This window comes from Lynx canadensis, chromosome E2, assembly GCF_007474595.2.
Source record: "Lynx canadensis isolate LIC74 chromosome E2, mLynCan4.pri.v2, whole genome shotgun sequence".
Classification (NCBI taxonomy): Eukaryota; Metazoa; Chordata; class Mammalia; order Carnivora; family Felidae; genus Lynx; species Lynx canadensis.
In genome coordinates, this window is record NC_044317.1 from 6,383,453 (window position 1) to 6,402,678 (window position 19,226).

The 19,226-nt window shown below is 44.1% G+C and overlaps 1 protein-coding gene across 3 annotated transcripts in view; it reads right to left on the reverse strand.

Annotated features, from left to right (window-relative positions):
• HSD17B2 (hydroxysteroid 17-beta dehydrogenase 2) overlaps positions 1 to 19,226 on the reverse strand; it is a 99,734-nt gene that overhangs the window by 26,945 nt on the left and 53,563 nt on the right. For 2 of the 3 annotated variants that reach the window (XM_030297207.1, XM_030297205.1), the window contains exon 3: positions 16,763 to 16,948. The exons of the other annotated variant lie outside the window; for it this stretch is intronic. In XM_030297207.1, coding sequence (XP_030153067.1) covers positions 16,763 to 16,948 — 186 coding nt within the window. The remainder of the gene's footprint in view (positions 1 to 16,762; positions 16,949 to 19,226) is intronic. 3 annotated transcript variants of the gene reach the window in all.

Here is a 19,226-nt window from a genome sequence, read left to right on the forward strand (position 1 = left end):
ATTAGGTACATAAAATTTTATGTTTATTTACCTCTTTTTTTTTAAATTTTAAAGTTTATTTATTTATTTTGAGAGATACAGAAACAGCTTGACTACAGGAGGGGCAGAGAGAGAGGGAGAGAGAGAATCCCAAGCCGGGTCCATACTGTCTGCACAGAACCCGATGTAGGGCTCAAGCTTACTAAACTGCGAGATGATGACCTGAGCAGAAACTGAAAGTTCGACCCGACTGAACCACGCAAGCACCCTTTATGTTTATGTACCTCTGTCTTTTAATCTGTAAATTAATAATAATGATGGTATATGCATCATAGAGCTGTTGTGAAGGTTGAATATATCAATATATTAGACTAGTGCCGGGCACAAAGTGAGCTCCATACAAGAGTGCTACTCAAGGTTTTCACAATTATCTCAACAGCCCAAAAGGCTCCATTTGTTTGGTGTTTCATAGATTAGTAAGTGCACCTGTTTCAGGATCTCCCACAGTACTTGTGATGTGGTTTTGGAGTGCTGGTGGGGGTCCCGAGCAGAAGGCCAAGAGAGAATTCTTGAGATGTCTTTGGTGCAAAAAGGTGATTTTATTAAAGCATGGAGACAGGAGCTATGGGCAGGGAGAAAGAGCTACACTGGGGTTGTGAAGAGTGACTGATTATATACTATGGAGCTGGGCAGGGGGGCATAAAGGAAAAGGGAGGTTTCCAAAAGGAATTTCATATGATAAAGAGGACTCTTAAGATACTGGAGGCCTTGCGAATTGTAGAGCTAAAGTTATTTTTCCCTTAGTAAGGCATTAACATTAAGACAGTTGGGAGTTTCTTGGAGGAATGTTTTACTCTGCCTATCTCGAATATTTGTCAGTGGGCTCCAGGTTGTAAGGAAATTTAATTTTACCTACATTTTCTTCTTTGTTCCCCACGCCAGTGGAGGGGAGGGTGATGTTAGGGCTCCAGGAAATTGACTCTATAGATTTCCAGAGATTGCCTTTTTTCCTTGTAACTCATTAAGACAGTTGCAAAGCAATGAAGACTCTTGTCTTGCAAGACTGTGATCTCTATCAGTTAACCGCTTGTTTTTCCCTGTCCTTTGCTCTTGGGCAGCCAGGAGTGCCTGAGGAATGTCACATAGATCCCTCCTGGTGGGGGGAGGGTCGCTTGTGGGGTGTTAGCTTGTGCTTTGCTATCAGATTGCCTCTGGTTCCTTCATCACTTGTTTAGTGGATTCCTAGGACCCACCCTAGACTTGCTTGCTAACCAGACTGACTGGCTCCGTCAGGACGCAATAAATAAATAAATAAATAAATAAATAAATAAATAAATAAATAAATAAATAAATAAATAAATAAATAAATAAATAAATAAACAAACGAACAAACGAACAAACCAATCCAAGTGATTATTTTTTTTCGAATACTAAACCTTGAACTGTTACATTAGGATTAGGGTCTTGGTCACATATTTCTGAATAGGTGCGATAATGGAGATGCACTCCATGCGATACACGGAGATGTAACGGACGCCATGACAGGTGGTAAGAATTTGTCACATCCCCTGTTATCAACCTAAACAGAAAACACACTTGGACCAAAGAGTTAAGACACATTTGTGTTTTGTATGGTGTTGCACTCTGTGAAATTGACATTGTTAGACCATTTCTGACCTACCAAATGGCAGTCCTGGAAGGCTCAACTATAGATGCAACCCTGCTGTTAATGTTTCAAATTAGTATCTGAGATTCCTGGGGGCATCAGATGAAGTAAGTGGAGATGTGCAAAGCTTGCTGTGCGAGAGCCACACAGGGTCTCGGGGCACTCTCCCTTCCTGGCCTTATGCACCCCTTCATTGCCTGCCCAGTTAGATTTTTATAATTTGTTCCTTGTTTGTTTCTTTTTTAGAGAGACACACAGAGTACGAGTGGGGAAGGGACAGAGAGAGAGAAAGAGAAAGAGAGGGAGACACAGAATCCAAAGCAGGCTCCAGGCTCCGAGCTGTCAGCACAGAGCCCAATGCAGGGCTCAAACTCACGAACCTCAAGACAGTGACCTGAGCCTAAGTCGGACGCTTAACCGACTGAGCCACCCAGGCACCTGTTGCCCAGTTAGATTCTTAATTTCTGGTTTTGCTCTCCTCAGGTGAAAATCGTATTGCCAGAAGGCAGCAAGGCAAGAGGTTGCCATGAACTTGGTAAGTTTATTTCCATTTCTACAGAGGAAACTTGACTTCCAAAGTAGAGGGCTTGTCCACCGGGGTACGGGAGAGCTGGTAAGGGATGTGCAACCCTGGGTGTATATGTGGGCTACAGCCTTAAAGACCATGCAGAGAACTGATATAATTCCAAGGAGGCTACGTCTTGGAAATTCACATACTCATCCACTAGCTGACATTAAATGAATCCAGAGAGACGAATATATACTTTGTGTTCGTTTTTAAATTTTGTTTTTTTAATTCCATAACTCAGTAGGCATAGTAGAATCACCTTGGGAACATTAAAACATAATAAAACAAAAAAGAATGCCCAGGCTGTACTCTAGAGCAGTGAAATACAAACATTCTGGCTGTGGGATCTGAACATCCATCAGTATTTAAATAAAACCCTACAGGTGATTTTAGTGTGAGGACAGTGCTCTGAGTCAGTGGTTCTCAGACTTTGGGGAGCATCAGAATCACCTCGGGAGCTAACGAAGCACCCTGAGGTCAAGGAGGAAAAAGCCTAAGCTTTTGTGGTGTTCCCCAATTACGCAGGTGAAACTGATTTACTTCCAGGACCCCAAGTTTTGAGCACCTCTCTCTCGTGCAGCTAATTGTTTTAGAACAGTTTTCATATTTGGTAGCCAGTTAGAATTGCCTGGGGAGCTTTAAAAAAAAAATCTATTCCTGTCCCCACTCCCATGTGATTTAATTGGTTTGTGGTTCACAGGCTCTGGAATGTTTTAAAGCTCCCCCAGGTGATTCTAATATGCAGACAGCGTTGTTAAACACTTCTAAAGAACATCTCTGAAAATTTTCCATGTCCTCTGGACATGGAAATGCTAATAACAGCTTGCAATCTGGGGGAAAAAAATACACCCTATGATTTCTGTTTTGGCTATAGAAGGTTCACATATGATCTCAGAAGCTGGATAAGGACCTGGCAGTGTTTATCCCTGATCTATATCTCACAGATGTCAGAGGGGTGGGATATGTTGTGTTTCGGGACTGAAATTAAAGAAATTTTGTAATGCTATGCTGAATGAAGGCAGTTTTTGTGAGCTGTATAAACCTCGGTCAAAATATATTCCTTTCAAGTTACGTGTAGTGAAAGTCAGTCTCAAAAGTTTGCATATTGAATGGTTTCATTTATGTAATATTCTTGAAATAAAGTGATAGAGATGGACGAGAACAGATTCATGGTTGTCAGGGTTGGGAATGGGAGTGAGAGAGTGGATGTGGCCATAGAGGGTTATCTTGGGAGATCCTATGGTGATGGAACAGTCTGTATCTTTATTGCGTTAGAAGTTACAGGAAGCTATATATGTGATACATCTGCACAGACCTATGAGCACACACATAAACGAATGCAGATATAACTGGTGAAATCTCAGTAATTCTGTGCATCGTAGTAATGTCCATTACATGGCTTTGATATTTTTTAAAATTTTTTTAATGTTTATTCATTTTTGAAAGACAGAGAGAGAGCACAAGCAGGGGTGGGGCGGAGAAAGAAGGGGACACAGAATCCGAAGCAGGCTCTAGGCTCTGAGCTGTCAGCACAGAGCCTGACGTGGGGCCCAAACTCACAAACCACGAGATCATGACCTGAGCCAAAGTCAGATGCTCAACCGGCTGAGCCACCCAGGTGCCCCACCTGGCTTTGATATTTTACTATTGCTATGCAAGATGTTATTAGGGAGGTAAACAGGACTTGTTTGTACACTTCCTTGCAACTTTCTGTGAATCTATAATCCTTTCCAAGTGAAAGTTACAAAATACAAACTCCCTTTAAGACATGCTTAACAAGGGAGCCTTACTTACCTCCCAAGTAGGTCTTTGGCTGTACAAAGGCCCATAAAGTCTCCTAAAGTTTTGTAACTGAAACTAAAAATTTAAGTTTTTTGAAGTTTGGCATCGGAGGCCAAGAAAATAAGGCCTAGCTTATGTGAAATCTTAAAAAAATGAGAAAAGCCTCCTGAACAAGCTAGAGCTTTGGAAACATCTGCCAAGGTTGCAACCAAATTTGAAGTGACAATATACCTCTTTCCCACCCCATCCCACACATAACCCCCCTCACAGATGTGGGTAATGTGAAAGTAAAACTTTGCCCTCAGTGCAACACTTGCTTAGGACACATTAACGTTGAATGTTAGGTTTCCCCATGACAGATTGTAAGTAGCCAATTCTAATAAATGATTCAGTACCTGGGGTGACTTAATACCCAGTCAACAACGGGACTTATTTTAACCAACCACATACAGACCTACGGACTCCTTCCCCCTTCCTAACTGCAAAATTTCTATCCTTAGTGTAGCCACCGTGACTCTAGCATCCCATCCCCCTCCAGAAGATTCCATGTTCCTCTACCCAGTTTGTCTCAGGGAAATATTCAATGACTTTGTTACCTGACAGGTGAATAAACTCAGCATTCATACTGTTGATACTGTTGGTCATGGACTAAAACCAAGGGAGACTTCAAATTACAATTTTAGAGTCTACAGAATTCTAGAGACCTTCTCTCTCTCCCAAGTGTCCTCAGACAGGGACTCTTCCTGCCTCTCTTGGTGTGGCATACACAATAAGTTCGTAACATTTCCTGAGGTTCTACCAGCCAAATGGCCTCGATGTCCTCTGAGGTCACACAGGACCTCAAAAACTCTTCAGTGCCCCCGGATCAACACAGGGAGATCCTCTCTTTTCTACATAACACTAGCATATAGTGGGTACGTAGGAATTATGGGAGACAAAGGGTTTTACAAGTAACAGCAGCAGGCAGAAATATGTCAACCTTTCAGCCTGAGGCTGTATAGGAAGGAAGTGATATTGTGATTTATAAGAGATGTATATGGTCTTTGACCCATTTCTAGCACACAGCTCCTAAAATGCTTGGAATTTCCTAAGTGATGACAGCAGCAAAAGTGTCTTGTTATGTTAATGACAAATGCCTAAAGGTGGGGACTGGTTGCTGAAGGAACCAACAGCTCCATTAGAGGGGCAGAACCTTCCCTCCTTTCCCAATCCCCCAGCTACCGGGCTAGGGGCTGGAGACCGATGGCCAGAAAACTTAATTAATTGTGCCTAGGTAATGAAGCCTCCATAAACACCCAAAAGGAGGAGGTTTGGAAAGCTTCCAGGTGGTGAACACATAACACACAGATTCAGAGAGCATGGAGGCTCCCTGGCCTTTTCCTATGCTGTGTCCTATGTATCTCTTCATCTAACTGGTGATGCATAGCCTTTAATGTTCTGTGTAATAAACTGGTAATCTAGTAAGTAAACAGGTTTCCTGGGTTCTGTGAGCAGCCCTAGCAAATTAATTGAACCCAAGGAGAAGGTCATTGGAACCTCTCTTCTACAGCTGGCGGGTCCAGAGGCACAGGTGACAATCTGGCATCTGAAGTGGGGGTGGGGGGACAGTCTTACAGGACTGAGCCCTTAACCTTTGGGATCTGATGTTCTTTCCAGGTAGATATTGTCAGCATTAAGTTGAATTATAGGACAATCCACAGTAGAACTGGGTATAGGATGACACTCCTTTATCTATTTACTTATTTAATTTTTTTTTAACGTTTATTTATTTTTGAGACAGAGCATGAACGGGGGAGGGTCAGAGAGAGAGAGGGAGACACAGAATCTGAAATAGGCTCCAGGCTCCGAGCTGTCAGCACAGAGCCCAACGCGGGGCTTGAACTCACGAGCTGCGAGATCATGACCTGAGCCAAAGTCAGACACTTAACCGACTGAGCCACCCAGGTGTCCCGAGGATGACACTCCTTTATACGGCGTCAAAAAGAAAAACCATAGGCCCCAAATGGAGTCGCTTATGCTAGGCCACATCACCAACAGGAGGCTTAATACCTAAAACAACTGTAGTTTCAACTTCCTCCAGACATGTAGTCTTACCTGAGTCAGTCGAGGGTTTTCTCATCAGCACCAGTGAGGTAATCTGTCACATACCGTCCCCACCACCCCCAAAGGAAGATGAAGTCATGATAAGACCCTCTAACCCCTTAGGGAAAGTGAATTTACCAGAGGCAATCCTTTCTTTTCTTTTGCTAATAATCTCCATACCCCACCCTCCTTCCTATAAAAACCTTCCGTTTTATGCAACTCCTCAGAGCTCCCCTTTACCTGATAGATAGGGTGCCCCCTCATTCATGAATCAGTTAATAAAGCCACTTAGGCCTTTGAAATTCACTTTGTTGAATTTTTGTTCTTTGTTAAAGAACAGGGGTCCGGGGTCCCATGCTCACACAAACTGTCTCATTCTCTAATACCTTCCTAAAATAGAACTCACGTGACCTTTTCTCAGGAGAATGTCATGAGGACTCCCAGCCAGGGTCTCCCTCCTCCAAGGTGATCTGGAGTCAACTCAAGCAACAAAGTCCATTCCTTTATTGAGTTCTTTCAAGCTGGAAACACAGACCAGGCACATGGTCCCAGGGGAGGTAGGTTTGCTAATCTCCTTGAGGCCTGGTTAGCAGAAATTTGACACTAATAGTATCTGGTGGTTCCCTTGTAATCTGACAGTCTCCGGGGATGTGACAAACTAGTTGAGTATCAAAGTCTGGGACGTTGTCACTCCAAGTGTGGTTGGGAACCAACCACCGCGAGAATCTTTAGAAGGACAAATCTTCAGATCCCACTCGAGCTAGGGCTATTGAATCAGAAATCTTGGGGGTGGGCACAGAATCTTTTTTCCTTATTGTGGTAAAATAAATACAACCTAAAAGTCACCATTTAGCCGTTTTAAGGTATACAATTCAGTGGCATTTAGTATATTCACAATATCATGCAAGCATCACTGCTGTCTAGCTCCATACCATTTGCATCACACCCAAAGCAAGCCCCCTCCATCCCTTAAGTTGTCCCCTCTCATTCCCTTTCCTCTTCCTCCTCCCCCTCCCCCCCCCCCAGCCCGATGCTAATATGCTTTCCATCTTTCTGGATTTGCCTCTTTGGAGCATTTCAGATAAATAGGATCATCCAATACATGGCCTTTTGTGTCTGGCTTCTGTCCCCATAATCTTTTCAAGGTTCATCCATTCTGTACCATGTATCAGTTCTTCATTCATTTTTATGTATTAATAATATTCCAGCGTATGGATAGATGACATTTTGCTTATCATTTCAACAACATTTGGGTTGTTTCCACCTCTCCCAATATGAATAATGAATGCTATGAACATCCGTGTACAAGTTTTTGTTTGAACACCTGTTTCCTGTTCTCTTTAGTATATACGTAGGACTGGAGTTGCTGGCTCATATGTAATTCTATGTGAAACTTGATAAGGAACCACCAAATGTTTTCCACAGAGGCCGGGCCATTTTACATTCCCGTCACCAACTCATGAGGGGTCCGGTGTCGGCACCTCCTTGTCATCAAGTCTTGGTTCTGAGTTTTTATTTTGTTTTGTTTTTTATAGCCATCATAGTGGGCATGGAATGCCATCTCACTATAGTTTTGATTTCCTGCCGTTGTTTCGAAGTAGCCTTCCTGGTGATTCTAATGCATGTGAAATTTGAAAAAGTGGTCCAGGGACCAGGAGCATTCACTCAGGAACTAGTTTCTGAAATGCAGGCTCTTAGACCAGTTAGGGTCACTCGGTCAAATTCTGCATTTTTTAAAAGTTTATTTATTTATTATTTTGAGAGATAGAGAGCACGTGCACACACTTGCGCACAAATGGGGGAAGGGGAGAGAGAAGGTCCCAAGCAGGCTCTGCACTGTCAGCATGAAGCCTGATGCGGAGCTTGAACTCACAAACCTTGAGATCATGACCTGAACTGAAGTCAGAGTCTTAACCCACTGAGCCACCCAGGTGCCCCAAACTCTGCATTTTAATAAGATCTCCAGGTAATCAAGACACACACACACTGGTGTCTGAGAAGTGTTGGGGAAGGAAACGTCCCTAAATTGCTGACATTTCCTGGTCATCATTTAAATCTTCTCGAGTTAGGGCCTGTGTTTTTAATGCCCCATTTGTCTAATATATTCTTGTTGGACAGTCTGGAAAAGTCAGAGGAACGCAGAACTTGGAGTCGAAGAAGCAAACCCAGTTTTCAACCCTGACTCCAACACTCACCAGCTGGTTGATCCAGGCTAGTGTACTTGATCTAGAAAAGGAATTAATATCTGCACCCCGCACACTTTAGAATTAAGATTTTAGGCATGTGTAAGCATCTAATACAACTCAGCACAAAGAAGTTCACTGAGTCTGGTTCTACCTCCTCCCCTTGCCCAACACTAATCCTGGTTATTTTGTGAGAGTTTTAGGGAAGCAAATCTCAGCTGTGGCCTCCTCTCACATCACTGAGCAGCTGTTTCCTTAAGGCAGGCACCTGGCAAGAAGTTCAGGATTGATCCCATAGTCAACTTTGCTGGACTAAGTATGACCTTGCTCGAGGCTGGAACTCTGCAGGACACCTATAATTTATCGACTTGTAAGAACCTCATGGGCCACTTACTTTGATGAAAAGTAATTTTAATGCATTTTAAATAGCTCAGTGGGGTGGGCAACTATTACTTTCTCTCAGTAGAGAGGTCCCCCTTTTACTAGTGTGCTTTCTATGCACCTGTAGCTGGGCTAAGCACTCAGAACGCACAAATGCATTGAAATCTACAGCCAAGACCAGAGGTTCTCTACTGGGGGCAATTTTGGACACGGGTGCACTCACGCACACATGTACACATGCTCCCCTCCTGCCCTCCCCCCCCCCCCACATGTGGCAACATCTGAAGAGTTGTCATCACCGGAGGTGGGTGCCACTTGCAACTACTGGGTCGAGAACACAGACGCTGCTAAATATCCCGCAGGACATCAGACAGTCCTACACAGAAAGAATTCGCCTCCCCTCAAATACCAATAATACTGAGGCTGAGATATGTTGCCCCAGACTCAGGCATCACCCAAGAAACATGCTGCATCATTCTGTTGTGGACCGATGATAAAATCGACTCAGACTCGTAGAAAAGTGGGGTGACCTGTCTGCAATTACCCAACAGGTACAGAGAAGAGCAGGATGCAAACCACAACTGGCTGAACATCCCTGGGGTCACAGTTGTTTTATAAGGTTTGTTTTCAACCGTTCTTCTTCAAGCATAGCCTGCAACTGTTTACTCTGCAATTTAAGGGCAAAACTGGCCAGAAAAAGCTCTCAGAACTCTCAAACAAAGATTTTTCAACTGCCCTTTGTACAATCAATCAGAGCTGCCTCCCAATTCCTCTAATACTTGGTTAAATATTTATCCAACTGCCTTGCAGGGATTAAAGAGCTATTCTGTTTCTGTGAGAGGGATGATAAACACGATTACAGGGTTAGGTTTCTCCTAGAGCAGGTGTGGTCGGATGTGGAAGTAATGACCTGTGGGGGTGATGTGCCCCCGGGGGCCAGTGTGTGACAGGCAGCGGGCAGTGTCACAGTCGGGGGTGGCGATGCCAGTGGCTGTCAGGATAAAAAGCCCTGTACAGGCACAACCACGGCCAGCCTCAGAGAGGCCCCTCAAGTCTGCCACCTGTCCGGTGCGAGGCTGCTGCTTAAGCACGTGTCCCTGCATATCATCTTAGCAGGGCCCTCAGAAGAAGTGGTTATTCTTACCCCCAAAGTCCCATGAGGAAGCTGCAGCCCAGAGGTTCAGGACTTTGTTCTGGGTCACTAAGTTGTCGGTGGTAAAGACAGTTTCCAAACCTGGGTAGTTTGTCTCCATTCTAGGAGGCTGGCTTCCTCTTCCTTCTGAAACCTGATTCTATCTGTAAAGCTATGTGGTATCTCTTGCACCCCTTCTGTTTCTTGTTCTTTCTTTGGGGATGGGAGATGAGGGAGAGGAGGGTGTATTCACCACGTGGTGGACTCTTCCCTGATCTCTTGGAAAAGATGTTAAAGAAGCTGTGTTTCCTCCCTACCCCAGTCCTATAACTTCCCATCCATAGGAGTGGATTTAGATGTAGAATGGGGCACCTGAGTGGCTCCAGTCAGTTAAGCATCTGACTCTCGGTTTTGGCTCAGGTCATGATCTCATGGTTCGTGGGTTTGAGCCCCAGGTCAGGCTCTGTGCTGACAGTATGGAACCTGCTTGGGATTCTGTCTCCCTGTCTCTCTGCCCCTCTCCCTCTCTGCCCTCCCCCACTCACACTCTTGTTCTCTCTCTCTCAAAATAAGTAAATAAACACTAGATATAGGTTATGTTGACCTTATTCCCACCTGGGAATGGGGGTAAGGTTGGTATGAGCATATAGTAGTGGGGTTAACAGGAAGAGGAAAATGGTAGAGGTGATAGCTTTGGGACAAGCTCTTGAGGTTCTTGGCCTTGTGGTTGGCATGGTGGTAACACATGAGAACCAGCTGAATCAACAGGGGAGGCTGTGGCTTGGTGAATCAGAATGTGGAGCCAAAGTTCAAATTCCAGTTCTAACTGGAGGGCCAGTCACATAACTCTTCTGAACCTCAGTTTTCACAACGCCGAAATGGGGATACTAATACTTGGCAGGGTTCTTGGGATCATAGATCTGATAGTACCCAACAAATGCTTGAAGTATAATGAATGCTTCATAACAACTGTTAATATTTATTCACCATCTACTCTATGCCAGGCACTGTTCTGAGTACTTTAACATTAGTTCTAAAGGTACTTAACAGTCACAACTATCCTGTGAGGTAGGTTCAATTATTATCCTCATTAACACCACTTTAGAAGATAAAAAAAAAAAAATCAAAAGTGCAGAGAGTTTAACCGACTTACCCAAGGTCGTGGAAAGTGATAGAGCTAACTCTCACACAGAGTTTTCTTTCTTTTTTTTTTTAATTTTTTTTAACGTTTATTTATTTTTGAGACAGAGAGAGACAGAGCATGAATGGGGGAGGGTCAGAGAGAGGGAGACACAGAATCCAAAACAGGCTCCAGGCTCTGAGCTGTCAGCACAGAGCCCGACGCGGGGCTTGAACTCACAGACCGCGAGATCATGACCTGAGCCGAAGCCAGCCGCCCAACCGACTGAGCCACCCAGGCGCCCCCTAAAAAATTTTTTTAAGTAGGCTCCACACCCATGGTGGGGCTCAAACTCACAACCTTGAGATCAAGAATCATTTGCTCTTCTGACTGAGCCAGCCAGGTGCCCCAAAAAACATGCAATTGTTTGTTTAAAAAAAAAATTTCTTAATGTTTATTCTTGTGAGAGAGAGAGAGAAAGAGAGGGAGACACAGAATCCAAAGCAGGCTCCAAGCTCTGAGCTGTCAGCACAGAGCCCGACGCCGGGCTCGAACCCACAAGTTGTGAGATCATGGACCTGAGCCGAAGCCGGCCGCCCAACCGACTGAGCCACCCAGGTGCCCCTCACACAGAGTTTTCAGTGTGCACACAAACACTTGAAGGTTCAATGCAATGTTACTCACTATAGCAAAAAGTGGGAACAACCCAATGTCCATCATCTCATAAATGGATAAACAAAATATGGTCTACCCATACAGTGGGAAATTACTCAGCTTTAGAAAGGAATGGAGTTCAGGGGCAACCTGTGCCTGGCTGGCTCAGTTAGAGGAGCATGAGACTCTTCATCTCTGGGTTGTGACTTAGAGCCCCACCTTGGGTATAGACATTACTTAAAAATAAAATCTAAATAAATAGATAAATAAATAGGAATGGAGTTCTGATGCATGCTACAACATGGATGAACCTTAAAACTATGAGGAAAGAGAGAGCGGGGGAGCTCCGGCCTGCTGAAATTCTTTGGAAGGAGAACAGAGCATTTATAAGTGTTTCCGTTAAAACGAGTCTTGTTGTACAGGGTATAGTCCTTTCTTCCATCTTTGCACAAAATCCTTAATGAAATCTGTTCTGAAGATCTGAGCCAATCTGAACTTGGCTTTGCTTTGGGGGGAATGCAATAAAATGCTGTGTCGACTCAACATGGTATGAAGGATGAGGAGTGAAAGCTGTCCACAGGGCCCTGGGTTGCAGAAGGGTGGAAGGAATGGGTATTCAGGTTCCGAGAAAAGTAAAATGTTTGGAATAGGAAATTAGGTACATGTGCTAAGTTGTTAATCAGAAATAATTAAAGTTTGACATATAGAAAGAGCCAAACTGGGATTGTAAAACGTGCACTTATCACTGCGGCGAGAATTGGTGCCTTGTTGCTTAAACTGAATGAAATGTTGACAGTTCTTCAGGCGTTTCTACCGCAATATTGGAATTGAACATATTGGCCAAATAAAGTGGAAATTAAGCAAAAAAAAAAAAAAAAAAAAAGAATTAATGCCTTGCTAGGAAGGATGTCTGTCTGGGACTTAAAACTAATGAAAGATATCCTCCAGGAGTGCTTGGGAGGCCTGGGGCAGAGTGAGCCTTGAAATGGAAAGCCTATGTTGGGTATTAGAAGGTCAGCCCTACAGTCTCTCCCTTCACCACCACCACAGCCCCCTCTCCCCGGCTAGGGTGGGAAAGGCAGTGGAGAAGTGTCGATGGACCTCCATCCATCTTTGAAGAGACTGGATGGGCCCAGAGGTATTTCACCTGATATCAACCCAGGTGTACTTTCCTACTGCTTCTAACGGCAAATTCCCACAAACCTAGTGGCTTAAACAATAAAAATGTATTAGCTTACAGTTTTGAAAGTCAGAGGTTTCACTGGGCTAAAATGAAGGTGTTAACAAGGCTGTGTTCCTCTGGAGTCTCCAAAGGAGAATCATCAGTTCCTCTGACTTTTTCCACTTCTAGAAGCCTCCTGCATTCCTTGGCTCCTGGTCCCTTCCTCCACCTCTGACTGTGACTCTCCTGCTTCCCCCTTATAGGGACTCTTGTGTCTGAACCATCTAGATAATGCAGGATAATCTTGGCATTTCTAGCTCTTTTACTCAATCATACCTGCAAGGCACCTTTGCCAGGTAAAGTCACATATTCCAGGTTCCAGGAATTAGGATGTGCATGCATTTGAGGAACGATTATTCTTCTTTTCTTTTAATATTTATTTTTTAGAGAGAGAGAGACAGAGTGCAAGCAGGAGAGGGGCGGAGAGAGAGAGGGAGACACAGAATCCCAAGCAGGCTCCAGACTCTGAGCTGTCAGCACAGAAATCGACGTGGGGCTTGAAGCCACGAACCGCGAGATCATGACCTGAGCCAAAGTTGGATGCTTACCCAACTGATGCACCTACGCACCAAACTAGTTACCTACTCATACCAGCCTGAGACACTTTATTTGGGGTTATTTGCTATGCTGCACTGGATTTCTGGAACAGAGTTATCAATTCCAGCCCAGCCCCTCCTGGCTGATGTAAACTTCCATGATAAATCTACCCCAGTGAAATTCTTGTCATGCAGAAGGTGGCATGGATACCAGGCTCATGACAACCTGATGGGCCAGGGCTACAGTGAGCTCCTTTGGAGAACATTCATTAGTGACTGATTGCCTATCTCTCTCTCTCTCCATGACTCCTACTTCAAAATGAGAAAAAGACCAGGAAGGAATTCCTAGATAAGCACGTTTTCCAAAATTGCTTTTATATTAACTTTGCCAAGAGACACATCAAATTGACATCACATTGGATGCTAATTTCAATGGATTGTTTGGTTACATATTGTGTTTTATACTTGCTTTGACTCTCCTGATCCTGTGTTACATTCTAGCTCCTTACCCCCCTGCTCAAAATATTTTCCATTGTTTTGTAAAACTCTTGTCAGCCAAATGCAAGGGATTTCCTTATTTTGTTTTCTGCTGAATTTCTCTGCTCGTCCTCACTGGAGGAAACTACAAGCATCATTTAAGAGTTTTGCTCCTATCTTTTTACAAACACCTGCCCTATAAGGTACATATGCTTGCCATCTGTTTTGATTTCTTGCCACTGCCTTAACAACTTTATAAAATGCCTTAGGTGTCTTCTGTGTCCTAGAGATGAACTTCATTCTAGAGTTTCTTTGGGACATAAGGATTTAAAGCTGAATGTGATGAAGTAAGACTCCATACATCTTGGTGACTGATTGGATGGGAGAAAGGAGGGAAAGGCAAAGGGAGAAACAAATAAAAGAAATTTTAGGGACATCTGGGTAGGCCCGTCGGTTAAGCATAGATTCTTGATTTTGGCTCTGGGCATAATCTCATGGTTTGTGAGTTCGAGCCCCACACCAGGCTCTGTACTAACAGTGCAGGGCCTGCTTGAAATTCTCTCTCTGCCCCTCTCCTGCTCTCTCTCTCTCTCTCTCTCTCTCAAAATAAATAAATAAACTTAAAAAAAAAAAAAGAAAAGAAATCTCAAAGCTCTGAAATTTTAAAGACCAGGAGAAAAAAACAAAAGAAGGGGAGAAAACTTTGAATTGCCGATGACAACTTTGGTTTCAGATGTGTTGACTTGGCGATGATGGTAAGATGATAGAATGGAAATAGTAAGGCTAGATGTAAAGAATTTGCACATCCACCGTAAGAATAAGAGTGAAGGTATTGTGATTTATTCTTTTTAACACTCAAGTGTCCCTCCAATGGAAACAGAAGAGAGTATGAAGCCTTGGTTTAGAAAAAGCAGGGGCGCCTGTGTGGCTCAGTCGGTTGAACATCCGACTTCGGCCCAGGTCATGATCTCACGTCCGTGAGTTCAAGCCCCGCGTGGGGCTCTGTGCTGACAGCTCAGAGCCTGGAGCCTGTTTCAGATTCTGTGTCTCCCTCTCTCTCTGACCCTCCTGCATTCATGCTCTGTCTCTCTGTGTCTCAAAAATAAATAAACGTTAAAAAAAAATTAAAAAAAAAAAAAAAAGAAAAAGCATTAGAAGCCAAGTTGAAGATGCAGGAACAGGCATGTTCTGTACTGTAAATTCTTCATTCCCTCATTCATCCATCCATTTTTCATTCATTCTCACACTTGGATTTCTTCATTTATTAGTTGAGATCCTACATGCCAGACCCTGTGCCCATAGCAGGTAGTGTGCCTGTTAGTGATAACTAAAGTACAGTCTTCTTAATGAATGAGCTGCTCAAAGTTGAAGGCAAAGAGAGAAAAGAGCAAAGTTTGTCAGTGTGCCAAGAAGCAGGCAATGATCAGTTATTTCAGTAAATATTTGTTTAATGAGTGAGGCAAGGAGTGTGTGAGAATTTTTCAGAGGTACCAGGCTGTGCCAGGGAGCTGAAAAAGGCGAGGTTTCCACAGAGGTAAAAATTTTGAAGGCTGAGTTCAGAAGAAAGATAAGGCTGAAATGTTGCAAATGTGTTTCCCAGGATTTGTTCACTTAGCGAGGTAGCAAGAAATTGCAACTATTTCAGGATTCTCATACAAGTTAAAATATAATACTCATTTCTGTTAACCACCTTAGCCTTTCTTTCCCCATTCTCTTTCTCCTCCCTCTCTCCTTCTTGTCCTTCCTCCCTTCTTTGCTTCCCTTCTTCTCAGGCCAATCACCAACTTAGTAACCCACATTCACGTAGTTAAGTTCAAGGAAGTTGCTGAGTTAAAGGTAGGAAGGAAATATGATGAACAGTGATAATTGCCTAGTCTATACAAAGGACCTCACCCCAAAAACCAAATAAACGAAATAAAGCAACTAGTGGATCCTTCATTTAAAAAAAAAAAAAATCTTGTTTGGAACCAACTGATCAAACAGTGAAGAGTAGTGGTGTTCCTCTCTTTGAAGGCAGGATCCTAAAGTCCAAGCCCCCACCCCCTTGGCTTCCCTTTTACTCGTGCAGTGGCCCGAAAGACAACCCCATGGACGTTCCCAAAGCCAAGTCAGGATCTAAGGAACCCCAGTTTGAAAATGCCTGTTCTAGGTGCCTGGGTGGCTCAGTTGGTTTAGTGTTGAGCTCTTGATCTCAGCTCCGGTCTCAGTCTCAGGGTCATGAGTTCAACCCCTGTGTTGGGCTCTGAGCTGAGTGTGGAGCCTACTTTAAAAAAAAGAGAGAGAGAGAAGGGGAGAAAGAAAGAGAAAGAAAGGAAGGAAGGAAGGAAGGAAGGAAGGAAGGAAGGAAGGAAGGGGAAGAAGGAAAGAAGAGAAGGAAAGGAAAGGAAAGAAAATGCCTGTCCTGGAAGAAAGGATGTGATATCACATACATGGGCTTGTTTATGAAAGGGAGTTTGTTAAACCCTGGACTCAAGTTGTTGACTATCTGTTCTTTGAAATGGAAAAAAAGTGAGTCATCAAATGTCACACCCTGACCCAACTGCCTTGAGATTGCAAAATATTGGGAAGGATCTTATGGAAAATACCATTGGGCAGCCAACAGAGATGTGGAGCTCCATCAGTGCCAACAGTGGGGACATTTGCCTACTCATCTTACGAATGTGCCCAGTTCAAAACAGATTACCAGTAACTGTATGCCGGGTTTCCTGTCCAAATCTAGGAAGCTTATGTGTTATGAAGATATGTAAAACCTAAATCCCCAGTAATGAGTAGATGACATAAGAGGTAAGCGTTTGTACATGAAAGGATTTGAAAGGGAAGGTTTTATTGTATTAAGATGAACGGTAAACATACAATTTGACTAATCTCGACCCAGCCCTGCAGAAGCCTGTCCTGCTTTCTTCTTTGGTCACAAAGAATGCAACAAGCCACATCTTGCACAACAGGCACCGTACAACCTTGTGGGGAAAGGCCAACTCACCTGCCATGCTGCTGATGTTCACCAGCCTCCCCTTGGATTTCCTAAGAAGAGGCAAAAATGCCTTTGTGACCTCCACGGCCCCAAAGAAGTTCACGGCCATGCATTGTTTGTAGTTAGTCATGGGAATGAGCTCCCCATCCGCTGGTAAGCCAATGATCCCAGCATTGTTGACCACAGCCCACAGTCCTGAGGACAGAAAGGAATGAGTTTGATGTCTCATGATGCTGGAGAGAAGGAGGATTTTTAACACTTAAAGCTCCAGAGTCTAAAAGTCCCCTTTCAGGTTTAGGTTCCAGGCAGATCACTCAAACTCAGACCTCAGTCTCCTCGAATACCTAAAACCACCTCCTTTGGGGTGGGGGCAGGGGGTTGTGTAGTGAGTAGATTTGAAATATTAAGCAATGGTTTTTTGGAGGTATTTCCTTCTCCTTCTAACACTTTCCTACATCCAAGCAGCTAGATATTTGCTGTATCCGCAGAGGGAAGCAGCAGCAAGGGGGATAGTAATAAGGGCCTACCTCATGTTTCTCCCTTAAAGGAGTGTGTAGAGACAGTAGAACATCCTTAGGACCATGCGGGATGATATAGAAGCCTGTCTTCCCTTTTCCCTAAACTAGAAGAGATCCCCTAATCCAGGGAAATGAGACAGCTAGAGAAGTGTCGAGAGCTAAGAAGATGGCAGGATCTCTGAGCCCTAGTCCCTTCCCCACCCAGCCTAACCCTGTTGATTGCATCAGAATCACCCAGAGGGCTTGTACAAACAGACCGCTGGGCCCACCTCCAGGGAATCCCATTTGGGGGTGTCTGGGATGGAGCTTGAGAATCTACATTTCTAACGACCTCCCAGGTGGTGCTGATGCAGGTCTGGACCACACTTGGAGAAGCCCTGTTCCCAAGTGGTGGTTTGCCACCTTGACTGCACATTAGGATCACCTGGGGGTGGGGGAAGCACTTTTTAAAACCCCAGTGTCCAGCCACATCCCAGCCAATTACATCAGAAATTCTGGGATAGGGAAGAGAAGGGGCCCTGACACTGATAGTTTCAAAAATTCCCCTGGGGATTCCAATGTACAAGCAAGCTTGGGAACCACTGCCCTAAATGGTGGGAAAGAGGTAATCCAAAAAGTCCAAATGTCTTTTAGGAGGTGGGCTCTATAGCAGAAGTGAGTGACCTGGTTCCTCTTTACCTGGGAGAAACAGAGATGACAGAACCTGGGGTATGTTTATTCTCTGAGTTCCCTGAGCCTCAGCCTGGTTTACAACAGTGGCTCTCAAGATGTGGTCCAGCACAAATGGGAACTTGTTAGAAATGCAGATTCTGGAACCCCACTTCAGCCCTGCTAGATCAGAAACTAGCAAGCAGAAGTTGTTGTTGAAGCTCAGCTTCTGGTGACAGACCATACCGTCCAAGTGATCTCAAGTGTGAGAACCTGTGTTACGTAGAGAAGTCGAAGGAGCCTCAGAGACACAAATGGCAGGAAGTCCAGCCCTAATGATGCCTTTTGGATGGCATCAAGAAGGTAAGTGGCAGCCAACTTGTGCAAGGACTGGACAGATTGTCGGACGCCTCAGCAGGGGTCAGCGTGAAGCATTGACAATCAAAGAAGAAACGTCTCCTCCCCAGGAATTTAGATGCTACCCTGGGGAAACGAGGTGAAGTTCCAATTGAAATGGTTTTTGCCACATGGCAGAGAGATGGCTCAAATACAGAGTTGAGTCGCCGAAAATAATGCTACATTTCTCACACACCTGAGCTGGGGGTCTGACATTTATACACAGTCGTGATTGGGAGCCCTAATTGAGATGATGCCTGACGTAGTAAGAGCTCAACAGCTATTATGAGGATGGTGATGGTGGAGGGGACGCCTCTGCTGAATTCATTCAGCCTGATGTACACCTTGGACAGGCAACACGCAGCAGCTTGAGAAGGCACTAGAATTGGGGTCGCCAAACTTTTTCTAAAAAAGGCCAGATAGTGAACAGTTCTGTGTGAGCACTACTGTTTCAGCTATGCTATAGGGTAAGAGCAGGCGCAGACTTCATCTGTAAATGAATGGGAGCAGGGCCACACTAAAGCTGCATTTATGGACATTGACATTTGAATTCCATATCATTTTCATTTGTCAAAATAATCTTCTTCTTCTGTTTTTTTCAACCATTTAGAACTATGAAAACCTTCCTTAGCTCAGAGGCTGTGCAAAAACAGGTGGCAGATCTATATAATGTTCTTTAAATGACAAAGTTAGAGACAGAACAGATTTGTGATCGCCAGGAGTGACAGATGAGAATATGGCTCTAAAAACGTGGCATGAGAGAGCCCGGTGGTGATGGAATAGTTCTGTGTTTTGATTGTGATGCTCTCGTACAAAGCTACACACGCATGTGCGCGCGTGCACACACACATGCTTATATGTATAGCTGGTGAAATATAAGCTCTGTGGCTTACACCAATGCCAATTTCCTG